The 19,616-nt window shown below is 45.8% G+C and overlaps 2 protein-coding genes across 2 annotated transcripts in view; both read right to left on the bottom strand.

The window, feature by feature from the left end:
- Nucleotides 1–19,616, bottom strand: part of LOC142258717 (uncharacterized) — a 491,515-nt gene that overhangs the window by 347,461 nt on the left and 124,438 nt on the right. The gene's annotated exons all lie outside the window — the stretch shown is intronic.
- Nucleotides 63–18,942, bottom strand: LOC142258719 (uncharacterized). Its single transcript, XM_075331336.1, has 4 exons — nucleotides 18,862–18,942; nucleotides 16,494–16,603; nucleotides 15,957–16,057; nucleotides 63–1,214 (listed from the first exon to the last, which is right to left on the bottom strand). The coding sequence occupies exons 3-4, from the start codon at nucleotides 16,033–16,035 to the stop codon at nucleotides 139–141; spliced, it is 1,155 nt and encodes a 384-aa protein (XP_075187451.1). The 5' UTR covers nucleotides 16,036–16,057; nucleotides 16,494–16,603; nucleotides 18,862–18,942; the 3' UTR covers nucleotides 63–138.

The raw sequence follows: 19,616 nt of genomic DNA, 5'->3' as shown, positions 1-19,616 counted from the left end.
AATTAGAAAAAAAAATGTAAAAAGATTGTAAATGATCCATCATAAAAAGTACACAACCGTAATGACCCATGAAATTAACTTTATTAACAGATAGTAAAAGTCTATTAATATTTACTAAAACAGACATTCTATTCATGACTATGGCTTCTCTCCTGTGTGCATTCTCTCATGTGTAATAAGATGTGATTTCTGAGCAAAACATTTTCCACATTCTGAACATGAATATGGCTTCTCTCCTGTGTGAATTCTCTCATGTCTAATGAGATGTGATTGCTGAGCAAAACATTTTCCACATTCTGAACATGAATATGGCTTCTCTCCTGTGTGAATTCTCTCATGTATATGAAGTCGTGATTTATGAGGAAAACATTTCCCACATTCAGAACATGAATATGGCTTCTCTCCTGTGTGAATTCTCTCATGTGTAATGAGAGTTGATTGCTGAGCAAAACATTTCCCACATTCTGAACATGAATATGACTTCTCTCCTGTGTGAATTCTCTCATGTGTAATGAGATGTGATTTCTCAGCAAAACATTTCCCACATTCTGAACATGAATATGGCTTCTCTCCTGTGTGAATTCTCTCATGTATAATGAGATGTGATTTCTCAGCAAAACATTTCCCACATTCTGAACATGAATATGGCTTCTCTCCTGTGTGAATTCTCTCATGTATAATGAGACATGATTGCTGAGAAAAACATTTCCCACATTCTGAACATAAATATGGCTTCTCTCCTGTGTGAATTCGCTTATGTTTAAAAAGACCTGATTTCTCAGCAAAACATCTTCCACATTCTGAACATGAATATGGCTTCTCTCCTGTGTGAATTTTCTCATGTGTAATGAGATGTGATTGCTGAGCAAAACATTTCCCACATTCTGAACATGAATATGACTTCTCTCCTGTGTGAATTCTCTCATGTGCAATGAGATGTGATTGCTGAGAAAAACATTTCCCACATTCTGAACATGAATATGGCTTCTCTCCTGTGTGAATTCTCTCATGTGTAATGAGAGTTGATTGCTGAGAAAAACATTTCCCACATTCTGAACATAAATATGGCTTCACTCCTGTATGAATTCTCTCATGTGTAATGAGATCTGATTTGGTGGCAAAACATTTCCCACATTCTGAACATGAATATGGCTTCTCTCCTTTGTGACTTTCACTTCCCTTAGCATTCTGTGTTGAACTCCTGGTAGCGTCATCTGTCAAACAAAATTGAAGTTATAAGCTTTTAATAATATAACCTCAAACATACACAGACACACATAAATCCATACAAATTTCTAAGTGTGTAGCAAAGCTTTACTTGAAAAGGCCTATGTGACAGAAAATACACAAAATGATATAATTTTAAAGTGCACCATTCGAAGTGCTCAAAACGAAATTCAATAAATCGTATCTACAAAAGCATATCCAGGATACTTTAGCATTGCATTACTGCTGTAGAAATATTAGAAAAAAGGGATTACTACATAGGTAATGAGAAAAATTAGTAAAACAACATAACCATTGCCTTATTGCTTTAGAGATATTTGGAAAGTGAGTCTTAGCTTATGTATTGGCTAATCCTTGTGAGCCCGATAATCTTGACAAGCACCTGACCAAGCACTCCGTCCTATAGCCAGGATGTGTCCACCATCTTATTTTGCCAGGAACCTATCTGCCCAGACATGCAGATTTTTAATCACGCAGACGCATTTAAGGTTAGGTTTCCAATATAGCACACCTGGAAGAAAAAAGACATGATTCCCACGTCCTAAAGTCATATCTTTGATCTAAAGCCGCAAGCAGAAATGAAATACCTGAACATGAGGTTCTTGGCTTAACATTGTGATCAGACTGTATGAAGCCCCCTGCCACGTCATGGCGAATCTCTGAGTGAGTCCCTATTCTATGCCTCAAAAGTGCAGCGCCGTCCATCGCTACACCAACAACAGGGCAGGTGACCTGGTGCCTCACAACACCCATGCTGCAAGGCAGAGTCCCCATGACTCCAGGCCACACCGCCCCACCGACACAAAACTACCACAGCATGGCCGCCACACAACACCAGCACTCTGTGAAAGGACCGGTACACTCACCTTCCACAAGCTCCCAGTGCGTTAACTGACCAGAATGTAAAACCAAGAACCTCATGTTCAGGTACTTAATTTTTGCCTAGTGGCTTTAGATCAAGGTATGATTTTGGGATGTGCAAATGCGATTCATGTATTTTTCTCTCAAGTGTGCTGTTAGGTTCCCAATATAATGAGATCACCTTGTCGAGGTTATTGGGCTCACATGGATAAGCCAATACATAAGCTAAGAAGCTCTCTTTGCAAATATCTCTAAATCAATAATGCAATGCCTATAGTTTTACTCATTTTTCATATTAGCTATGTGTCCCTTTTTTTGTAATATTCCTAGAGCAGTAATGGAAAGCCAAAGTACACTTTAGATTCGTCACAGGAATTAAAGCAATGTGGAAGGAAAAAATAAAGGGTTTAATGTTTCCCACAAAAGTGTGGCTTTAACTACAAATTTTCATTTATATATAATTCTGTTGTGTTCTGTTGTGCGATTTCTCGAGTGTACGCCGATACCCCATATGTGGTGGAAAATACTGCTTGTGTCCACGGCAGGGCTTGGAATGGAAGGAGCAACATTTGACTTTTGGAGAACAAAATTGGCTGAAATAGATAGCGGATGCCATGTCACATTTGTAAAGCCCTTGATGTGCTTCAACAGTGGAAACCCCCAACAAATCTCATTTTGAAAACTACACCACTGAAGGAATAGGGAAAAGAGGAACGACAAGCTTTTAAAGTGCAAAAAAATGTGACAGGTTTTTATTAATATGGCAGGTGACAATTCATTACAAGATTAAAAGCACTTAAGAACAGAGACCTAAAAAAGACAGTATCCTGTTTCCCCCCACATCCCAACACACATGTATATATCTGTAAACATAGACATGGAAAGAATGGTAGCTGATTCTCGGCACAATAACCCAAATTAACACATATGCATTTCAGTGTTAAAGCCAATTACGCTGGTAGATGTTGCAGAATAATATGTTATATGTAAATAGTTAATACTGGCAATCTTCTGCTCCTCTGTACAGATTTTATGTCTCCTTCCCTTTCATTCCCTGCTTTTATTCATATGTTACATCCTCCCCTCTTTTTTACGTTTCCAATGGCCCATCAATAATATTGCCCGTCTCTGTTTTCAGGATAAATAGTGACTTCTCTTCACAATTCATGCAGCGGTGTAGGAGGGAAGAACAAGAAAGAAATTCCGATATATACACGGAAGCATCCTACTACAGCTCCCCTTATTGGACTCACGAATTTTCCTGTACTGATTCTTGTGCCACTGTTGTTACAATATGGTATTTTTATCCCCGGCTGTGTCTGTGCGCGTGCGGGGTCCGTCCTGCCTTGTCCTGTGTCATTGCTGCCATCTATACGCCGCGCGCATGCGCGGGAGCCATGGTGACGCGTCCCCGCTCCCGCGCAAGCGTGAACTGGCGTGACGGCGTAGTGGCGCTCGGACTCGGCGGCGGCGGTCTGCGCATGCGCCGATACGTCACTTCCGGGGAATCCCGGCTTTGATCGGCGCGCATTTAAAAACCGGCTTTTGGTGGGCATACTTTACAGCACCTTTTCCCCTGAAGACGATAAGAAAATCGTCATTGAAACGTACGTTGGGCTGGTATGAGGGTCGCTCTGAGACCTTAAAGGCTATTACCTTGAGCTGTTCACCTTTGGCTCCATGTCCCCCTTATCATCCATTGTGATGATTCCCCTAACCTTTGTTTCCGGGCACTATCTGCAACATCTACCAGCGTAATTGGCTTTAACACTGAAATGCATATGTGTTAATTTGGGTTATTGTGCCGAGAATCAGCTACCATTCTTTCCATGTCTATGTTTACAGATATATACATGTGTGTTGGGATGTGGGGGGAAACAGGATACTGTCTTTTTTAGGTCTCTGTTCTTAAGTGCTTTTAATCTTGTAATGAATTGTCACCTGCCATAATAATAAAAACCTGTCACATTTTTTTGCACTTTAAAAGCTTGTCGTTCCTCTTTTCCCTATTATGTATATAAGCTTGTGCAGCAGGTGGACCATTAATTCTAATTGGATCCCCTGCATTATTAGTCTGGTTTTGTGGAGTTTTTCTCTAATTTGTTCATTTACTGTGTTTTTCACAGATCTTCCCTCCTCAACCGACATGAATTCCAGAGCCAGGGATACCAACTGGCTCTCTCAAATTGATGGAGTATTGATGGCTAATGGTGACGCAGGCAAGGGAGATGTTGATACCTGTTCAGACGATGCAATGATTGCCAGATATAAGGAGTTATCCAAAAAGCGCACTAAACTATGGTGGAACCGGGCCTTTTTGGGTAAATACCTTGAGAAAGGTCTGGTTCCACGTGGACTTAGGATCCAAGTATTTCCCTCCTTTGTCCTGGAGGAGGAGAATTTTAAAACAAAATGGGAGGAGTTAGCTCAGGAATGCTCTAAGGGTTTTCTTATTCTGTTGAGTGAGCATAATTCCGCCACTCTCACTACGATTGAGACGGAACTTGAGTCCTTAGAAAAAACAATGAATGAGAAATGCACACCAGGGGTCATCGCTCGGTTCAAAATTGAGATGGAACAAGAGTTGGAGAGATGGGAGAAGGAGATTAAAGCATACAAACTGAAAAAACTTAAGAGGGACATAACAGATTACTCCACGAATAAGGCCTATAGGTGGAAAGTTGAAAACATTAGGGGGCGTAATTATGTGCGCTCCGGCAAATATCAACGCCAGAGATCTGTATCTTTGGTGTCCCATACATCGGCCGACGGGTCCTCCTCTGGAGCATCGGAGAGTGCGTTTTCTGCCGCCGAAACTGTCGGAGCCAGGGTTAAGCAAAGAAATCGTCAGCCCGGACCATATGGAAAGACCAAGAAAACCGACAAGAAGTTGCAGGTAATAAACTTATCAGCACGCACTCTTTCCGATGCTCAGGTGGAGGTACTGTCACGAGGTTTGACTTTTTCCCCCTCCAACTCATTCCATCTCTTTACAGCTTTGAAAGATGTTCATTTGTTTGCTCGCAAACTAATTTTAAAAAAACTCTTTCACAAGCGGGACCATGCTTCGGCGAGTCAAGTGGAAAGAGACGCTATTCAAAATTTGGAGGATCTCCTCCAGGAGCAAGAACATACTTCTGCAGGTACGTTTCCTCAGTCCCTCTTGCCGAGGTCCACAAAATTCCCTCCCTTGTCCTTGAGCCCAGCCGTTGAGATCTTCACAAGATTGGTCAGCGAAGACTTTAGAAAGATCCCCATTAAACGTAGGGGCGATAATCTGACACACACCCAACGGACGGCCCTCATGGAATTACAGAACTATGAGGATATAGTCATCAAGCCTGCGGACAAGGGGGGGAATATTGTGGTCCTTTCTCATGACAAGTATGAACATGAAGTTCTTAGGCAGTTGCGTGACAGAGGAACGTATAACAGACTTCCGAGTAGCCCCTTGGCTGGATTTTCCAGGGACCTCACCGCGATTCTGACACGGGCTCATGAGGAGGGAATCATTACTAAAAAAATGCTGGAAGGCCTATGTAAGAAATACCCCAAAACGCCCACATTTTACGTCCTACCTAAGATCCATAAAGATGCTGTCAACCCTCCGGGGTGTCCTATCGTGTCCGGCATAGAGGGTCTGTGCGAGCCTATATGTCGATTCATAGACTATTATTTAAAACCTATAGTAGAGACACTACCCTCTTATGTCCGCGACACGACGGACGTCCTGGGACGAGTTGACGGCATCTTTATGGAGGACGATATGCTGATGGTCACAGCGGACGTCGAGGGTCTGTATACCTGTATAGCCCATGAGGATGGGCTCAGGGCGGTGCACTTCTTTCTTGAAATGTCCGGTCGGGGTGGCGCTATGGGCGATTTGATCTTAGAGTTGCTCCGTTTCGCCCTGTCACACAATTATTTTGTTTTCAAAGATGTTTTCTACTTACAGCGGCGCGGCACTGCCATGGGCGCGGCCTGTGCGCCCTCATACGCCGGCCTCTTCCTGGGATACTGGGAGAGGCTGGTATTCGGTGATGGGAGCGTGGAGGCTTCCGCCCATGTGCAGTGTTGGCTAAGATACATAGATGACATTCTTTTTGTGTGGCAGGGCCCAGCGGAGCGACTTGATCAATTTATGCGGCAACTTAATTCCAACAAGTTTAACATTAAATTGACCTATAAAAGTAGCAACCACGAGATCGACTTCTTGGATATCAAGATCCAAATTGACAATAAGAGGTCGGTCCAGACGGACGTATACCGTAAAGGTACGTCCGTCAATGCGTTGCTTCACGCCACATCCGCCCATAATCCACCTGTTATACGCGCCATCCCGACAGGGCAATTTTTAAGGATGAGGCGCATCTGCTCCTCAGATGCCTCCTTCGAGGCCCAGGCAGCAGACCTTCGAGACCGCTTCCTCGACAGGGGATACAGCAAGAGAAGCGTACAGCGGGGTTACAATAGGGCCAAAAAAACCCCTCGTGCACAACTATTAAAATATGCCCCAAAGGACTCCAACAAGTCAGAGACCGTGGTGAGGTTCATTGGGACGTTTAGCCAGGAATGGACCACTATGCGTGACATCATGAAGAAACATTGGTCAGTGCTGCTAACCGATCCGGTCCTGGCTGAGACACTTCCTAAGAATCCCTTGATGACGCCGAGGAGGGCCAAAAACTTAAAGGACCATCTGGTGAGGAGCCATTATGTTCCTCCTAAATCTAACTTTTTTGGCCCTAGGATCCCATTATGTGGCTGCTATCCTTGCGGCCACTGTATGGCATGTAACAACATAATCCGCAGCACATCTTTCTCCTCTACCGACGGCCGGAATACATTTACCATCAAGCAGTACATCACGTGTAGTACTACACACGTGGTATACTTTGCGACCTGCACATGTCCTCTGACCTATGTTGGCCTTACCTCACGGGAGTTGCGTATCAGGGTCAGAGAACATGTGAGGGACATTTCTGCGGCTGGTGCGGCAACGGATGTTGCCCTTCTGAAAACCCTACCCAGGCATTTTAGGTCACACCACTCCTGCGACCCCTCTCAGTTGAAAGTGAGAGGTATTGATGTCATAGATGGGGGTATTAGGGGTGGTGACCTTAAAAAACGCCTCGCACAGTGTGAGGCGAAATGGATCTCAGTTCTGGACACATTGGTCCCAAAGGGACTAAATGAGTCAATTAGCTATTCATCCTTTCTTTAGATCAGGAGGATATAGCATTCTCTGCCCCCCCCCCCTCCTTTTTGGACCACTCCTGAATGAATAATATGTTATATGTAAATAGTTAATACTGGCAATCTTCTGCTCCTCTGTACAGATTTTATGTCTCCTTTTTCATTCCCTGCTTTTATTCATATGTTACATCCTCCCCTCTTTTTTACGTTTCCAATGGCCCATAAATAATATTGCCCGTCTCTGTTTTCAGGATAAATAGTGACTTCTCTTCACAATTCATGCAGCGGTGTAGGAGGGAAGAACAAGAAAGAAATTCCGATATATACACGGAAGCATCCTACTACAGCTCCCCTTATTGGACTCACGAATTTTCCTGTACTGATTCTTGTGCCACTGTTGTTACAATATGGTATTTTTATCCCCGGCTGTGTCTGTGCGCGTGCGGGGTCCGTCCTGCCTTGTCCTGTGTCATTGCTGCCGTCTATACGCCGCGCGCATGCGCGGGAGCCATGGTGGCGCGTCCCCGCTCCCGCGCATGCGCGAACTGGCGTGACGGCGTAGTGGCGCTCGGACTCGGCGGCGGCGGTCTGCGCATGCGCCGATACGTCACTTCCGGGGAATCCCGGCTTTGATCGGCGCGCATTTAAAAACCGGCTTTTGGTGGGCATACTTTACAGCACCTTTTCCCCTGAAGAAGATAAGAAAATCGTCATTGAAACATACGTTGGGCTGGTATGAGGGTCGCTCTGAGACCTTAAAGGCTATTACCTTGAGCTGTTCACCTTTGGCTCCATGTCCCCCTTATCATCCATTGTGATGATTCCCCTAACCTTTGTTTCCGGGCACTATCTGCAACATCTACCAGCGTAATTGGCTTTAACACTGAAATGCATATGTGTTAATTTGGGTTATTGTGCCGAGAATCAGCTACCATTCTTTCCATGTCTATGTTTACAGATATATACATGTGTGTTGGGATGTGGTGGGAAACAGGATACTGTCTTTTTTAGGTCTCTGTTCTTAAGTGCTTTTAATCTTGTAATGAATTGTCACCTGCCATAATAATAAAAACCTGTCACATTTTTTTGCACTTTAAAAGCTTGTCGTTCCTCTTTTCCCTATTATGTATATAAGCTTGTGCAGCAGGTGGACCATTAATTCTAATTGGATCCCCTGCATTATTAGTCTGGTTTTGTGGAGTTTTTCCTCTAACCACTGAAGGAATGTATCTAGGTGTGGAGATCATAGGAGCACCCTTATATAGGGCAAGGGGTCTTTAGCAGACCCCCAGCTATTATGGCGATCCATCTGCACCCAACGATAACGTTGCTGGGGGTGTTGGATATGTCCAATGTTGTAACCCATAGGCTGCGAGCTGCGAATGCTGCAATCAAAGACTGAAAAGTTAACAGTGGGTGAAGCTTACCTCCACTGAATAATTCAGACATCATCTGCTGGCAATAATGGAGTCTCAGCTTCTGAGCCCATAAGAGGTAATAGGATGTAATATGTTGCATATCAAGAAGGGGTTAAAGGGGGGCGTGGCCTGCACGCTGATGGCGATGGCTGCTTGAAGGAGAGCTCTGTGCTGACAGCAGGATAAAAGGGCTCTTATCAGCTCACAGATAACAGGATTACCAGCTACAGGAGGTGTGAGTAACCCCAGCCCCCAGCTATGCCTAAGGGGAGACCTAAAAAAAACTGGCACTCCAGCCAAACTGACAGACTTCTTCCCCCTGGATAGGGATCTCTCCTCACCAAGCAAGATGGCTTCCCACTCAGCTTCTTCCCACTCCTCACAAGGAGATACAGGCTGCTTGAGAGGCTGCACAGCCATTCCTCTGACAGAGGAAACAATGCAAGCTCTGCTGAAAACGCTGAGGGCTTCCTTGCAGGCTGATCTCAGAGAAATAGTAAGAGAGCTGAAGGAAGAGATCAGGTCTCTAGGTGATCGCACAGAGCATGTAGAAACTAAAATGGCTGAATTTGCAATATCACATAACAATCTGATAGATGCTAACACAGCTTTGGAAAAGGAGGTGGAGGCACTAAAACTTAAAATCAGTGATATAGAGGACAGATCCCGAAGAAATAACCTAAAAATCAGAGGGATTCCCTCATCAGTAGCAGATAAAGACCTCCAGGAATACTTCCACAAGTTTCTGCAGCTTATACTCCCTGGATGGGACACCAGAGACCTGATAGTGGACAGGATTCATAGAGTCCCTAAAGCCAAAGGCATAGATCCAGCTCTGCCTAAAGATGTCCTGGCTAGACTTCATTTCTATAAAACAAAAGAAGCTGTGCTTCACACACTGAGGGGAAATCCAGCCCTGCCAGACACTTTCATGGGACTAAAAATCTTCCCAGATCTTTCTGCTGCAACTCTTAATAAAAGAAGAGAATTTGCCCACCTTTCTAAACTCCTTAGAGATCAAGACATCAAGTACAAGTGGGGTTTTCCGGTGAAGATGATAATTTTCAAAGATGGAGGCACTCACATATGTCATACTCCTTTTCAGCTGGGCAAACTGCTGGATGACTGGGGAATAGCCCACCCACCAGACCCTGGTGGGCAGGAGAATCATAGAGGCCCTCCAGACAGGATTAACCCTGAATGGCCAGTAGCTTAGATGGGACTCCTTCCTGCTTATGGCACCTGCTGTCCCTGCTCCTGTGACACGGGATGTCACGTAGCCCCCCTGATGTTCTCGCCTATGGCGAGCGGTTATACACCGGGCACCCTACTCGGGCCAAACCGGTATTGTTGGAATTTTTTTGTTTTTGTTCATCTTCTCACAAATGTTCCTTAATTTTTTCTGGAAATGTCTCTCAATTCCTTGCTGGTCTAGCCCCTCTCATCCCTGATGGCGTTCCTAGGAATTCAAACCCCCCTGCGGCTCCAATATGAGAATTAAGATATTGTCTATTAATGTGAACGGACTCAACTCCCCAGCAAAAAGGTCAATGATGTGGAGAGAGGTGAAGGCATCTAACTGTGATATAGCGTGCATTCAGGAGACCTACCTTCTTTCCATAGATAATAAACGGCTACTTCATCCAAGCTTCCAACACACCTTTTTTGCTAATGACTCAAAAAAAAAGAGGAGGAGTGGCCATTTTAATAAAGAACTCAGTGGCCTTTAAATTGATAAATGTCAGTTATGGAGCGGATGGAAGATATATTATTTTGTCTTGTTATATCAACAGCGTCCCTTATACCTTGGCAACGGTCTACTCCCCAAATTCATCACAATTGACCTTTGCTAGGAAATTTTTCCAAGCATTCAAAGATACTGCCACAGGGGCGGAAATCATCTGTGGAGACTTTAATATACCTGTAATACGCTCCATGGATTGCTCCAACACCAGCATCCCACATGCTAAGGAACTTAAGCATCTCATCAATGAATTCCATTTTCATGACATCTGGAGATATTTGCATGCATCAGAAAGAGACTATACATTCTTCTCTTCCAGGCATCGCTCATACAGTAGAATTGATTTTTTTTTGGTCGACAGCAAATCTATAAGTAATTGTGTGGCAGCTGATATTGGTTTAATTACTTGGACAGATCATGCGCCGATCTCTGTCTGTTCAGGGTAGCTTTAATGTTCAAAATTCCCCTAGGTGGAGACTGAATACCAGCTTGCTTGGTAGGCAGAAGGTACATGATGAAGTAGAGTCAGTGTTAACAGAATATTTTAAACTTAATAATAATGGGGAAATTTCTGACGAGACCCTGTGGGCTGCGCATAAAGCCGTAGTCAGAGGGCAGCTCATAAAAATAGCCTCCATCCAAAAACGGAAAAAAGACGCAGATATTAAATATATATTAACCCGTATTCATCACCTTGAATCCCTGAATAAAGCCAAAGCATCCCCTAACTTGACTAAAGAAATTGTAACCCATAGATTCCAACTAAGATCCCTACTCCTGCAAAAATACAAACATAATCTTAAAAAAAATAGATCGACATTTTATGCTATGGGGGATAGAGCGGGGTCCTTATTGGCAAGAAGGACGAAAAAACGTGAGATCCAATCTAAAATAGAATTCCTGAGGGACCCGAACGGAACAATCACTAGACATCCCATTGAAATAGCAGAAGCATTTGCGAAATACTATGAGGCCCTGTATAATCTAAAATATGATTCCAATACGTCACAGCCGACTCAAGTGGATATACAGGGTTTCCTAGACACCCTGGATCTTCCCCGGGTCTCAGATGAGCAATTAGAGGAACTTAATCTTCCCTTTACTACACATGAAATCCTAGGTGCCATCAAAATGACTAAGTCTAACTCTGCCCCGGGCCCCGATGGGCTGCCATACGAATATTACAAACAATTTACATCCACTCTGTCCCCCTTTATGTCAAAAACCTTCAATTTTTGGCAAAATAAAGGGTCAATTTCCCCAGACAACTTAGAAGCGATAATTATCACGCTACCAAAGCCAGGGAAACCTGCAGACACCCCGGGTAATTTTAGGCCCATTTCACTCCTAAATTGTGATGTTAAAATTTATGCCAAACTAGTGGCAGATAGACTTCATAAAGTGATCCCGACCTTAGTGGCTCCAGACCAAGTTGGGTTTGTGATAGGGAGGCAATCTAAGGATGGCACCAGACGGATGCTTGACTTGATTGGACTGGTGGAGATATCGGGTGAACCCAGTGCATTCCTGTCTCTTGATGCTGAAAAAGCCTTTGACAGGGTGCACTGGGGATACCTGGAGAGAGTTCTAACAAAATTCGGGTTCTTGGGGAAAATCAAGTCATCCATTCTAGCCCTCTACTCTTACCCAAATGCGTCAGTGTTGGCATCGGGGTTTCTGTCATCTAAATTTCAAATAAGTAATGGCACCCGCCAGGGGTGTCCATTGTCTCCCGCTATTTTTGCTTTAGTGGTAGAACCTCTGGCGGAAGCTATACGAAAAAACATAGCCATTTCTGGTATAAGAGTTGGGGAATTTGAACATAAACGTGGTTTATACGCAGACGATGTGATAATTTCCTGTTCTAACCTTGCAGTGTCGATTCCAGCAGTGGTGAACACATTATCAAACTTTTCTAAAGTGTCGTATTATAAGCTTAATGCGTCAAAGTCTTTGATACTGCCGTTTAATGTACCGGCGGAGGCCAGGAGTGCGCTGAAGGGGGCCTTTCAATTCAAATGGTGCGACAGGGGGATACCTTATTTGGGTATTAAGCTGACACCATCGCAGATGTTAATTAAAGAAAATTTGGAACCTCTGATCCAACATTTAGAAAAGGAATTGGGAAGGTATGAAAAAATATCATTGTCCTGGATGGCCAGGATACAGTCCTTTAAAATGGTTTTCTTACCCAAAATATTGTATGTGCTCAGATGCCTTCCCATCAAAATTTCTCACAAAACCCTGATGAAACTTCAATCGTTGACTAACAAATTTGTCTGGGGTAATAAAAGGGCTAGGGTCGCAGGTAAAGTGTTATACTCCCCATATGACTTAGGGGGATTGGGCACCCCAAACATAACGGCATATTATAAAGCCTTACTAATTGAATCACTAAAGGAATGGTGGCGTCCAGGTAATTCACATAGATGGGCTCAGATTGAAAATTTCCTGTCCCGCCAGGGCTCGGTCAGAAGAATGATGGAAGCAGAATATTTGAGCCGTTCACGGTTCTCCCCGTGTGTTCCCACCATATCAGCCTCCCTGGAGGTCTGGCGAAATGACTTGATTCATAAGATTCAGATTCCTCTTTCAGAGATTTCCCTCAAGTCGTTGGAATCTCAAATCCCCTTTTTGAATCTGGCCAGGTGGGAGGGATCTGGCATTACAGTGCTGGCGGATCTATACTCTGATTTGGGTGTTAACCCCTTTAATGAAATAGTACGGGAACTCCCCTCTTTAAAGGGCTGTTTCTATCAACACATCCAAATTAGTCATTTTCTGGCCTCTAAATTTCCTCCAAAGTCAAAGCCTCTGTTACCTACAACAAAAGCTTTGGTATTTAAAAAGATAATTAAATCCAAAAGTATCTCCTCGACATACAAATGGCTCAATAACCCCCCCGAAGAGCAAAAATCTCCTTATATGAATAAATGGGACGTGGAGTTGAGTGTCTCTACCTCACCTTCAAACTGGCACTCGGCATCAGCAAATATCCAAAAATATTCCAAGTGTATAAATCATCTGGAGCAACTGAAAAAAGTACACCTGCGATGGTATCGGTCCCCAGCCAGCTTAGCACAGTTCCTCCCAAATTATTCGCCACATTGTTGGAAGGGCTGCCTCCAAAGGGGTACTCTTGGTCACTGCTGGTGGGCTTGTCCCAAGGTTTTCTCGTTCTGGTTGGAGGTGTTTGGCCTGATGGGTGAGCTGACAGGCAATCGTATTAATCCGAATCTGGCTCTGGCAGTGCTAAACGTGGGTATAGAGGAGTTCTCTTGGGAATCCAGGGGTTTATTAGTTCACATTCTAGTAGCTGCCAGATATTGCATAAGTTTGCACTGGAAATCCCCAAAGACGCCTACATTAGTTGAACTATATAACCGAATTAACCTCCAATGCCAATACGAGTTCTGTCTGGCTCACTCCATCCGCGCCAAAAACAAAATACTTCACATTTGGGACACGTGGCTAAACTCTGTATATGCATCCCCTGTCAGGCATCTGTTTCCAGGGCAAACTGTTGATAATTAAAAACGGGTCAAATAGGGTCAAAGTGTGTGTTACGCTGGGAGTTCACCCATACCACATGTCAATAGTCAAGGTGTTTAAATCTCTGTTGTTGTTACTGCTCGGGCTACCCCGAAACGCCATCCAATACCCTCCCCCCCCCTCCCTGGTTGCTTCCTTGCAACCATCCATGGTTCTCCCCATCTCCCCCACCTCTCTCTCCCCTCCCTTTTCTTATCTTCCTTTCTTACTCTCTGGTTCTGGTTGTTTGGATCCCTCATTTTGAGGATTAAAGAGTAAATTGGTAGGTTGACTCTATACGTATTGGGTATTGATTAACCTAAAAAAGTTGCAACTTGCATCAGACATTATTGGTGGTGGTGTGACAAGAAATGTGAATCATAATCAAAGGTGTTACTACCACATGTTACAGCGTTGTCCTCTTTGTGTATTATTGCCAATGATACCTGAATTTCTCCTTTTTTTGTAATGTAACTTCCTACAATAAAAAATTGATTGGATTAAAAAAAAAAAGAAGGGGTTAAAGAAAATCTGGCAGCAACAATAACACCATTTACCTGCAGATATAGTGGTAATCTGAGTACCTAGCATTTAAATGATATTTATCTGGTTTATTGGAACAGTGTGTGACACTAGTCACTGCATGGACAAACCATGAGGCAACGTTAGCAAATGTTCCGGGGTTAGATACAAAGAGAGCATGCCGTGAACTAAGGGGAAAAACAAAGGCGTAGTCAGCGCTGGGGTCAGAATATAAGGAGGATAGCAGATCGGTGCAAATGGAAGGTCAGAGGAGGTCCAAGGTCTGGCAGCTAGAGATCAGAGCACAGATAACCAAGGCCACGTGTTGTCATGTGGTATTCAGGCCCACTTTCGCGGGGTGCAGCTGTGGCTTCGGACTCTGTTCACAGGCAACCTGATCTTAGTTGCTCAGCCTCAGCTGAGTATTTTCCATTGCTTTCCAGTCCTGAGTTAATTCCTGTGGGGTGGTGTGTGGCTCCTTGAGACTCAGAAGGCTAATTTCTATTCACCTGTCTTCTCCCTATTTAAGGTTTGAAAGTCTGTTTGTTGCTGCAGATGATACCTTCAGCTTATGCTCCTGTGATTCCGGTCTTTGTGGTGATCCTATTCTTGGTGACCAGTATACTGCTGTTTGAGTAGTGTGGAATTTTCCCCCGTTGTAAATTTACTTCCTTCCTTATACTTTATTCCCTCCAATACACGTACGGTGTCTCCTTTTTGTGTGCAGTGTGTATGAGGTTTTTTTTCCTGTGTCTGTGGTATTTGTGGGGTTTGCATCTCCACTCCAGGTGGGGGTGGAGAGGGGGGTGTTAGATCAGGGTTTGGACAGGCGTTAGGGTTAAGCTGGCGGTCCAGACCTGGATACCATCAAGCCTATTGCTGGGATAAGGAACAGCACAAGGTCCCTAGTCTGCGGGCCACTTTTGGGGTCCCTGCTCCAGCTACCTTTGCACCTCCGTGATACCCTGTGTTTGGGACTGACTATTCAGCTAAGTAACTGATCACTTAGAACAAGGAACCCCTGAAGAAACCAAACACCTCTCAGTTTCAGATTGAATTGAGCTGTCGCTCAACAATCTAACAGCTTGGCACGGCTACGATTCCATAGGGAGGCAAAATCGTCACTCACTGCGTCTAAGACAGCGGAGAGATTGTGACACAGTAACTGCAAGGAGAAAATGCAGTTACATTCTCCCAGCAGCTGCTCACTTCCAGTCACCAGCACAGTGGGAGAGGCTGAAACAGTCACCACTCACTATAAAGTGAGTGCACAGTAATCAACCCTCTTGTTCCTTGGCTGACAGCCTGTGAGCGGTAAGTGTTACTGTTTCCCGCACTGCATCGGTGACTGTATACGAGCGGCAGCAGGGAGAATGTAACTTTATTTTCTCCTTGCAGCTGGGAATGTGACTGTTCTCCTTGTTATTTAATGGTGACTCTTCACTGAGGAGGGTTACCTGTGGAAAGGTCTCTACTCCGTTCATCACTCCGCACATCCATTTCTCCTTTTTCCATTGTGTCTGCAGTGTTCTGCATATCTTTTCCCTGAATTTCAAAGCTGTAAAATAAATAATGTAAAAGTCACGGACAGAAGGAAAAGTCATGTGGAAGATTCTAGATGGACGCTTCTGCTACCAGAGCCGTGTGGCCCCTGACACCAATCCATGCATGGCCTCTACGCCTCCTATATCCCCCGTGCTGCCCCAGAGTCAGTTCAGCAGGGATAGAAGCAGACGTGGCAGGAGCCACTTAGTGTGGTACATTATGACATTGGGATTTCCTTCATTGTTTTGACTTCACAATTTGGACGCCCTGATGCTTATTTTTCCGTCATTTCAGAATTGTTTTAGTCAACAATGTGGTATTTTTGAAAAAATACCCTGGAGACAGGGAAAGATAGAAAGAGACAAACGCGGCGCCAATCTGAGTGTAGTGAGTTTTTTTTTATATATATATATATATATATAAAGGTGTTGAAATAGTGAAACTCTCACCTGGTTCAGAGGTTAGAAAGCCTGGAATAATCCAAAAGGAGTTGATCCACTTTCCAATAGGATTATGGTGCAGTATGCAGCAATCGCACTGGATACTATAGAGGAGCCCCCTGGAATAATCCAAAAGGAGTTGTATTTTTGAAAGTCTAATTGAGGAAAATTAGTTTTATTCAATTGTTTTTCTTTAAGGGGGTGGACAGAGGTGTACATAGAAATCATGGGACCCCATAGCGGAAGTTCTAATTAGTACCCCCTCCCCTAAAAAATAAAAATGTAATTAATATTCAACTGGGTCATATAAGAACCTCTCACAACTTTACAGCCCTTACAAAGCAATTTTCCTCTTGAAGCCCAAAGATTCCCCTGTCACTGCCCCATAATGTATAATACAAGCACGGTATGATACATCCACAGCGACGTCCTCCACACCAGGGCTGAGGAGTCGGTAAGAAAAACGAGAAGTTTCCCTCCGCTCTCTATACAGACACATCTGCAGGTTTTTCTCACCTCTGACATCATATAGAATAAAGTGAAGAAATAAATCTGACACTCAAAATATCCAAAATATTTTCAAACATTTTTTTTATTTTTTAAATCCAGTGAATAAAGGCCACAATGTGAGTCAATCAGTGACGTTTCGATCCTTCCTTGGACCTTTATCAAACTCACACTATAAAGATACATAAGAAAAATACAAAGTGAATATTATGGGATATTGCAGCCGCTGGGGACGTGGCCATGTTCCAATTGTGTCCATTTTCTGCTATAGATAAATCTTTTCTATGGATCTTTCCACAAGTAATATGTATGATGTTTGCTCTAATATTCATGCACCTTTCAGAGAATATTCACTTTCTATTTTTCTTATGTATCTTTATAGTGTGAGTTTGATAAAACTCCAAGGAAGGACCGAAACGTCACTGATTGACGCACATTGTGGTCTTTGTTCACTGGAATTATAAACCCCAGATGTGCCCCATCCATCCTACAGTCCCCACCCCAGATGTGCCCCATCCATCCATTCTTCGTGCAGTCCCCCCTGCGAGCCCCCCCCCCCCCAAGGTGCAGTCTCGCCCCCTGCGAGCCTCTCCCCCCCAAGGTGCAGTCTCCCCCCCTGCGAGCCTCCCCCCCCCAAGGTGCAGTCTCCCCCCCCTGCGAGCCTCCCCCCCCCAAGGTGCAGTTTCCCCCCCTGCGAGCCTCCCCCCCCCAAGGTGCAGTTTCCCCCCCTGCGAGCCTCCCCCCCCCCAAGGTGCAGTCTCCCCCCCTGCGAGCCTCCCCCCCCCCAAGGTGCAGTTTCCCCCCCTGCGAGCCTCCCCCCCCCCCCCAAGGTGCAGTCTCCCCCCCCCTGCGAGCCTCCCCCCCCCCAAGGTGCAGTCTCCCCTCCCCTGCGAGCCTCCCCCCCCCAAGGTGCAGTCTCCCCCCCTGCGAGCCTCCCCCCCCCCCAAGGTGCAGTCTCCCCCCCCTGCGAGCCTCCCCCCCCCCAAGGTGCAGTCTCCCCCCCCCCTGCGAGCCTCCCCCCCCCCCAAGGTGCAGTCTCCCCCCCCCCTGCGAGCCTCCCCCCCCCCCCAAGGTGCAGTCTCCCCCCCTGCGACCCTCCCCCCCCCAAGGTGCAGTCTCCTCCCCCCTGCGAGCCTCCCCCCCCCAAGGTGCAGTCTCCTCCCCCCTGCGAGCCTCCCCCCCCCAAGGTGCAGTCTCCTCCCCCCTGCGAGCCTCCCCCCCCCCCAAGGTGCAGTCTCCCCCCCCCAAGGTGCAGTCTCCCCCCCCCCTGCGAGCCTCCCCCCCCCCAAGGTGCAGTCTCCCCCCCCCTGCGAGCCTCCCCCCCCCCAAGGTGCAGTCTCCCCCCCCTGCGAGCCTCCCCCCCCCCCCAAGGTGCAGTCTCCCCCCCCTGCGAGCCTCCCCCCCCCAAGGTGCAGTCTCCCCCCCCCCCCCAAGGTGCAGTCTCCCCCCCCTGCGAGCCTCCCCCCCCCCCTGCGAGCCTCCCCCCCCCAAGGTGCAGTCTCCCCCCCTGCGAGCCTCCCCCCCAAGGTGCAGTTTCCCCCCCTGCGAGCCTCCCCCCCCCAAAGTGCAGTCTCCCCCCCTGCGAGCCCCCCCAACGTGCAGTCGCTCCCCCTGAGCTCCCCCAACGTGCAGCATCGCCCAGAGTAAGCCCCTCAATATGCAGCATCGCCCCCTGCCCTGTGTAGCCCCCCCATATCCCCCTTCCTTATGGAAGCCTCCACAGCCCTGTGCTGCAGCTTCAGCCCCTTCCCTGTGATATATACACGAGCTGCAGCCCCCAGTAGTGACAGGAGACACTTTTATTTCTTCCCCCAAAATCCAGTGTGACCTCAGCTCTATAACTAATGAGGAAAAGCTGAATCTTCCCCACCTCAGGGTCAGGATCCGGTAGAGTCTAGATCCCAGTGGCCAGAAGGACCTCTGCTGACGTCACGCCCATGTGACCGGCCTCTTGTGTGGGAGGAGCCTGTAGTTCCCGGCAGTCAGTGCGCAGTTGCGGTACAAGCAGCAGGATGTTTCTAGTGATGGGCAGTCCGGCTCTTTCGGCTCAAAAAACGGCTCTTTTTTTTAAAAAAACCCCCTCTGCTCCACCTTGTGATGATACAGAACCTCCCCTGTACATTGGGAACCTCATTCTACCCCTTGTATGTATCTAGTGAAGCAGTAAAAACAGTTTTTAGCATTATTGTTTCCGCTTCCTCAGATTGTCAGCTCTTCTGGACAGGGCCCGCGCTCCTCTTTTATGTGGTGTTTTTTGTACATGTCCTTTCTACATTAGTCAGTGCTCTGATATGTGTCGCTCCTACAAAAGATTATAATTCCTGAAAATAAAGGCGAGTTGCAATTACTGTGCTGCCTGTCACTATATGTGTAACACACACTGTACATACTGAACACAAAGGACACACACACACTGTACACACTGAACACACACTGTACATACTGAACACAAAGGACACACATACACACATTGTACACACATACTGTACACACTTGTAATGGGGTCAGCAAGTCCGACTGCATCCTTTCTGTAGAAATGGCTTTGAATACTGTTCCAGCAATTGCCCACAAGGGGGCAGCGTCAGACTGTACAACGACAAACACAGAGTTGGGAAATTCCCCACA

The sequence above is a fragment of the Anomaloglossus baeobatrachus genome, assembly GCF_048569485.1.
Source record: "Anomaloglossus baeobatrachus isolate aAnoBae1 chromosome 3 unlocalized genomic scaffold, aAnoBae1.hap1 SUPER_3_unloc_2, whole genome shotgun sequence".
NCBI lineage: Eukaryota > Metazoa > Chordata > Amphibia > Anura > Aromobatidae > Anomaloglossus > Anomaloglossus baeobatrachus.
This window is presented reverse-complemented; position numbering and strand designations above follow the sequence as displayed.

What these genes read in the sequence shown, in the direction of transcription:
- LOC142258719 (XM_075331336.1), bottom strand. Translation starts at nt 16,035, where the DNA reads ATGCAGAACACTGCAGACACAATGGAAAAAGGAGAAATGGATGTGCGG. An exon ending in GAGTAGAGACCTTTCCACAG is followed by an intron (nt 1,215 to 15,956) that starts GTAACCCTCCTC and finishes TTTGTTTGACAG; the next exon opens with ATGACGCTACCAGGAGTTCA.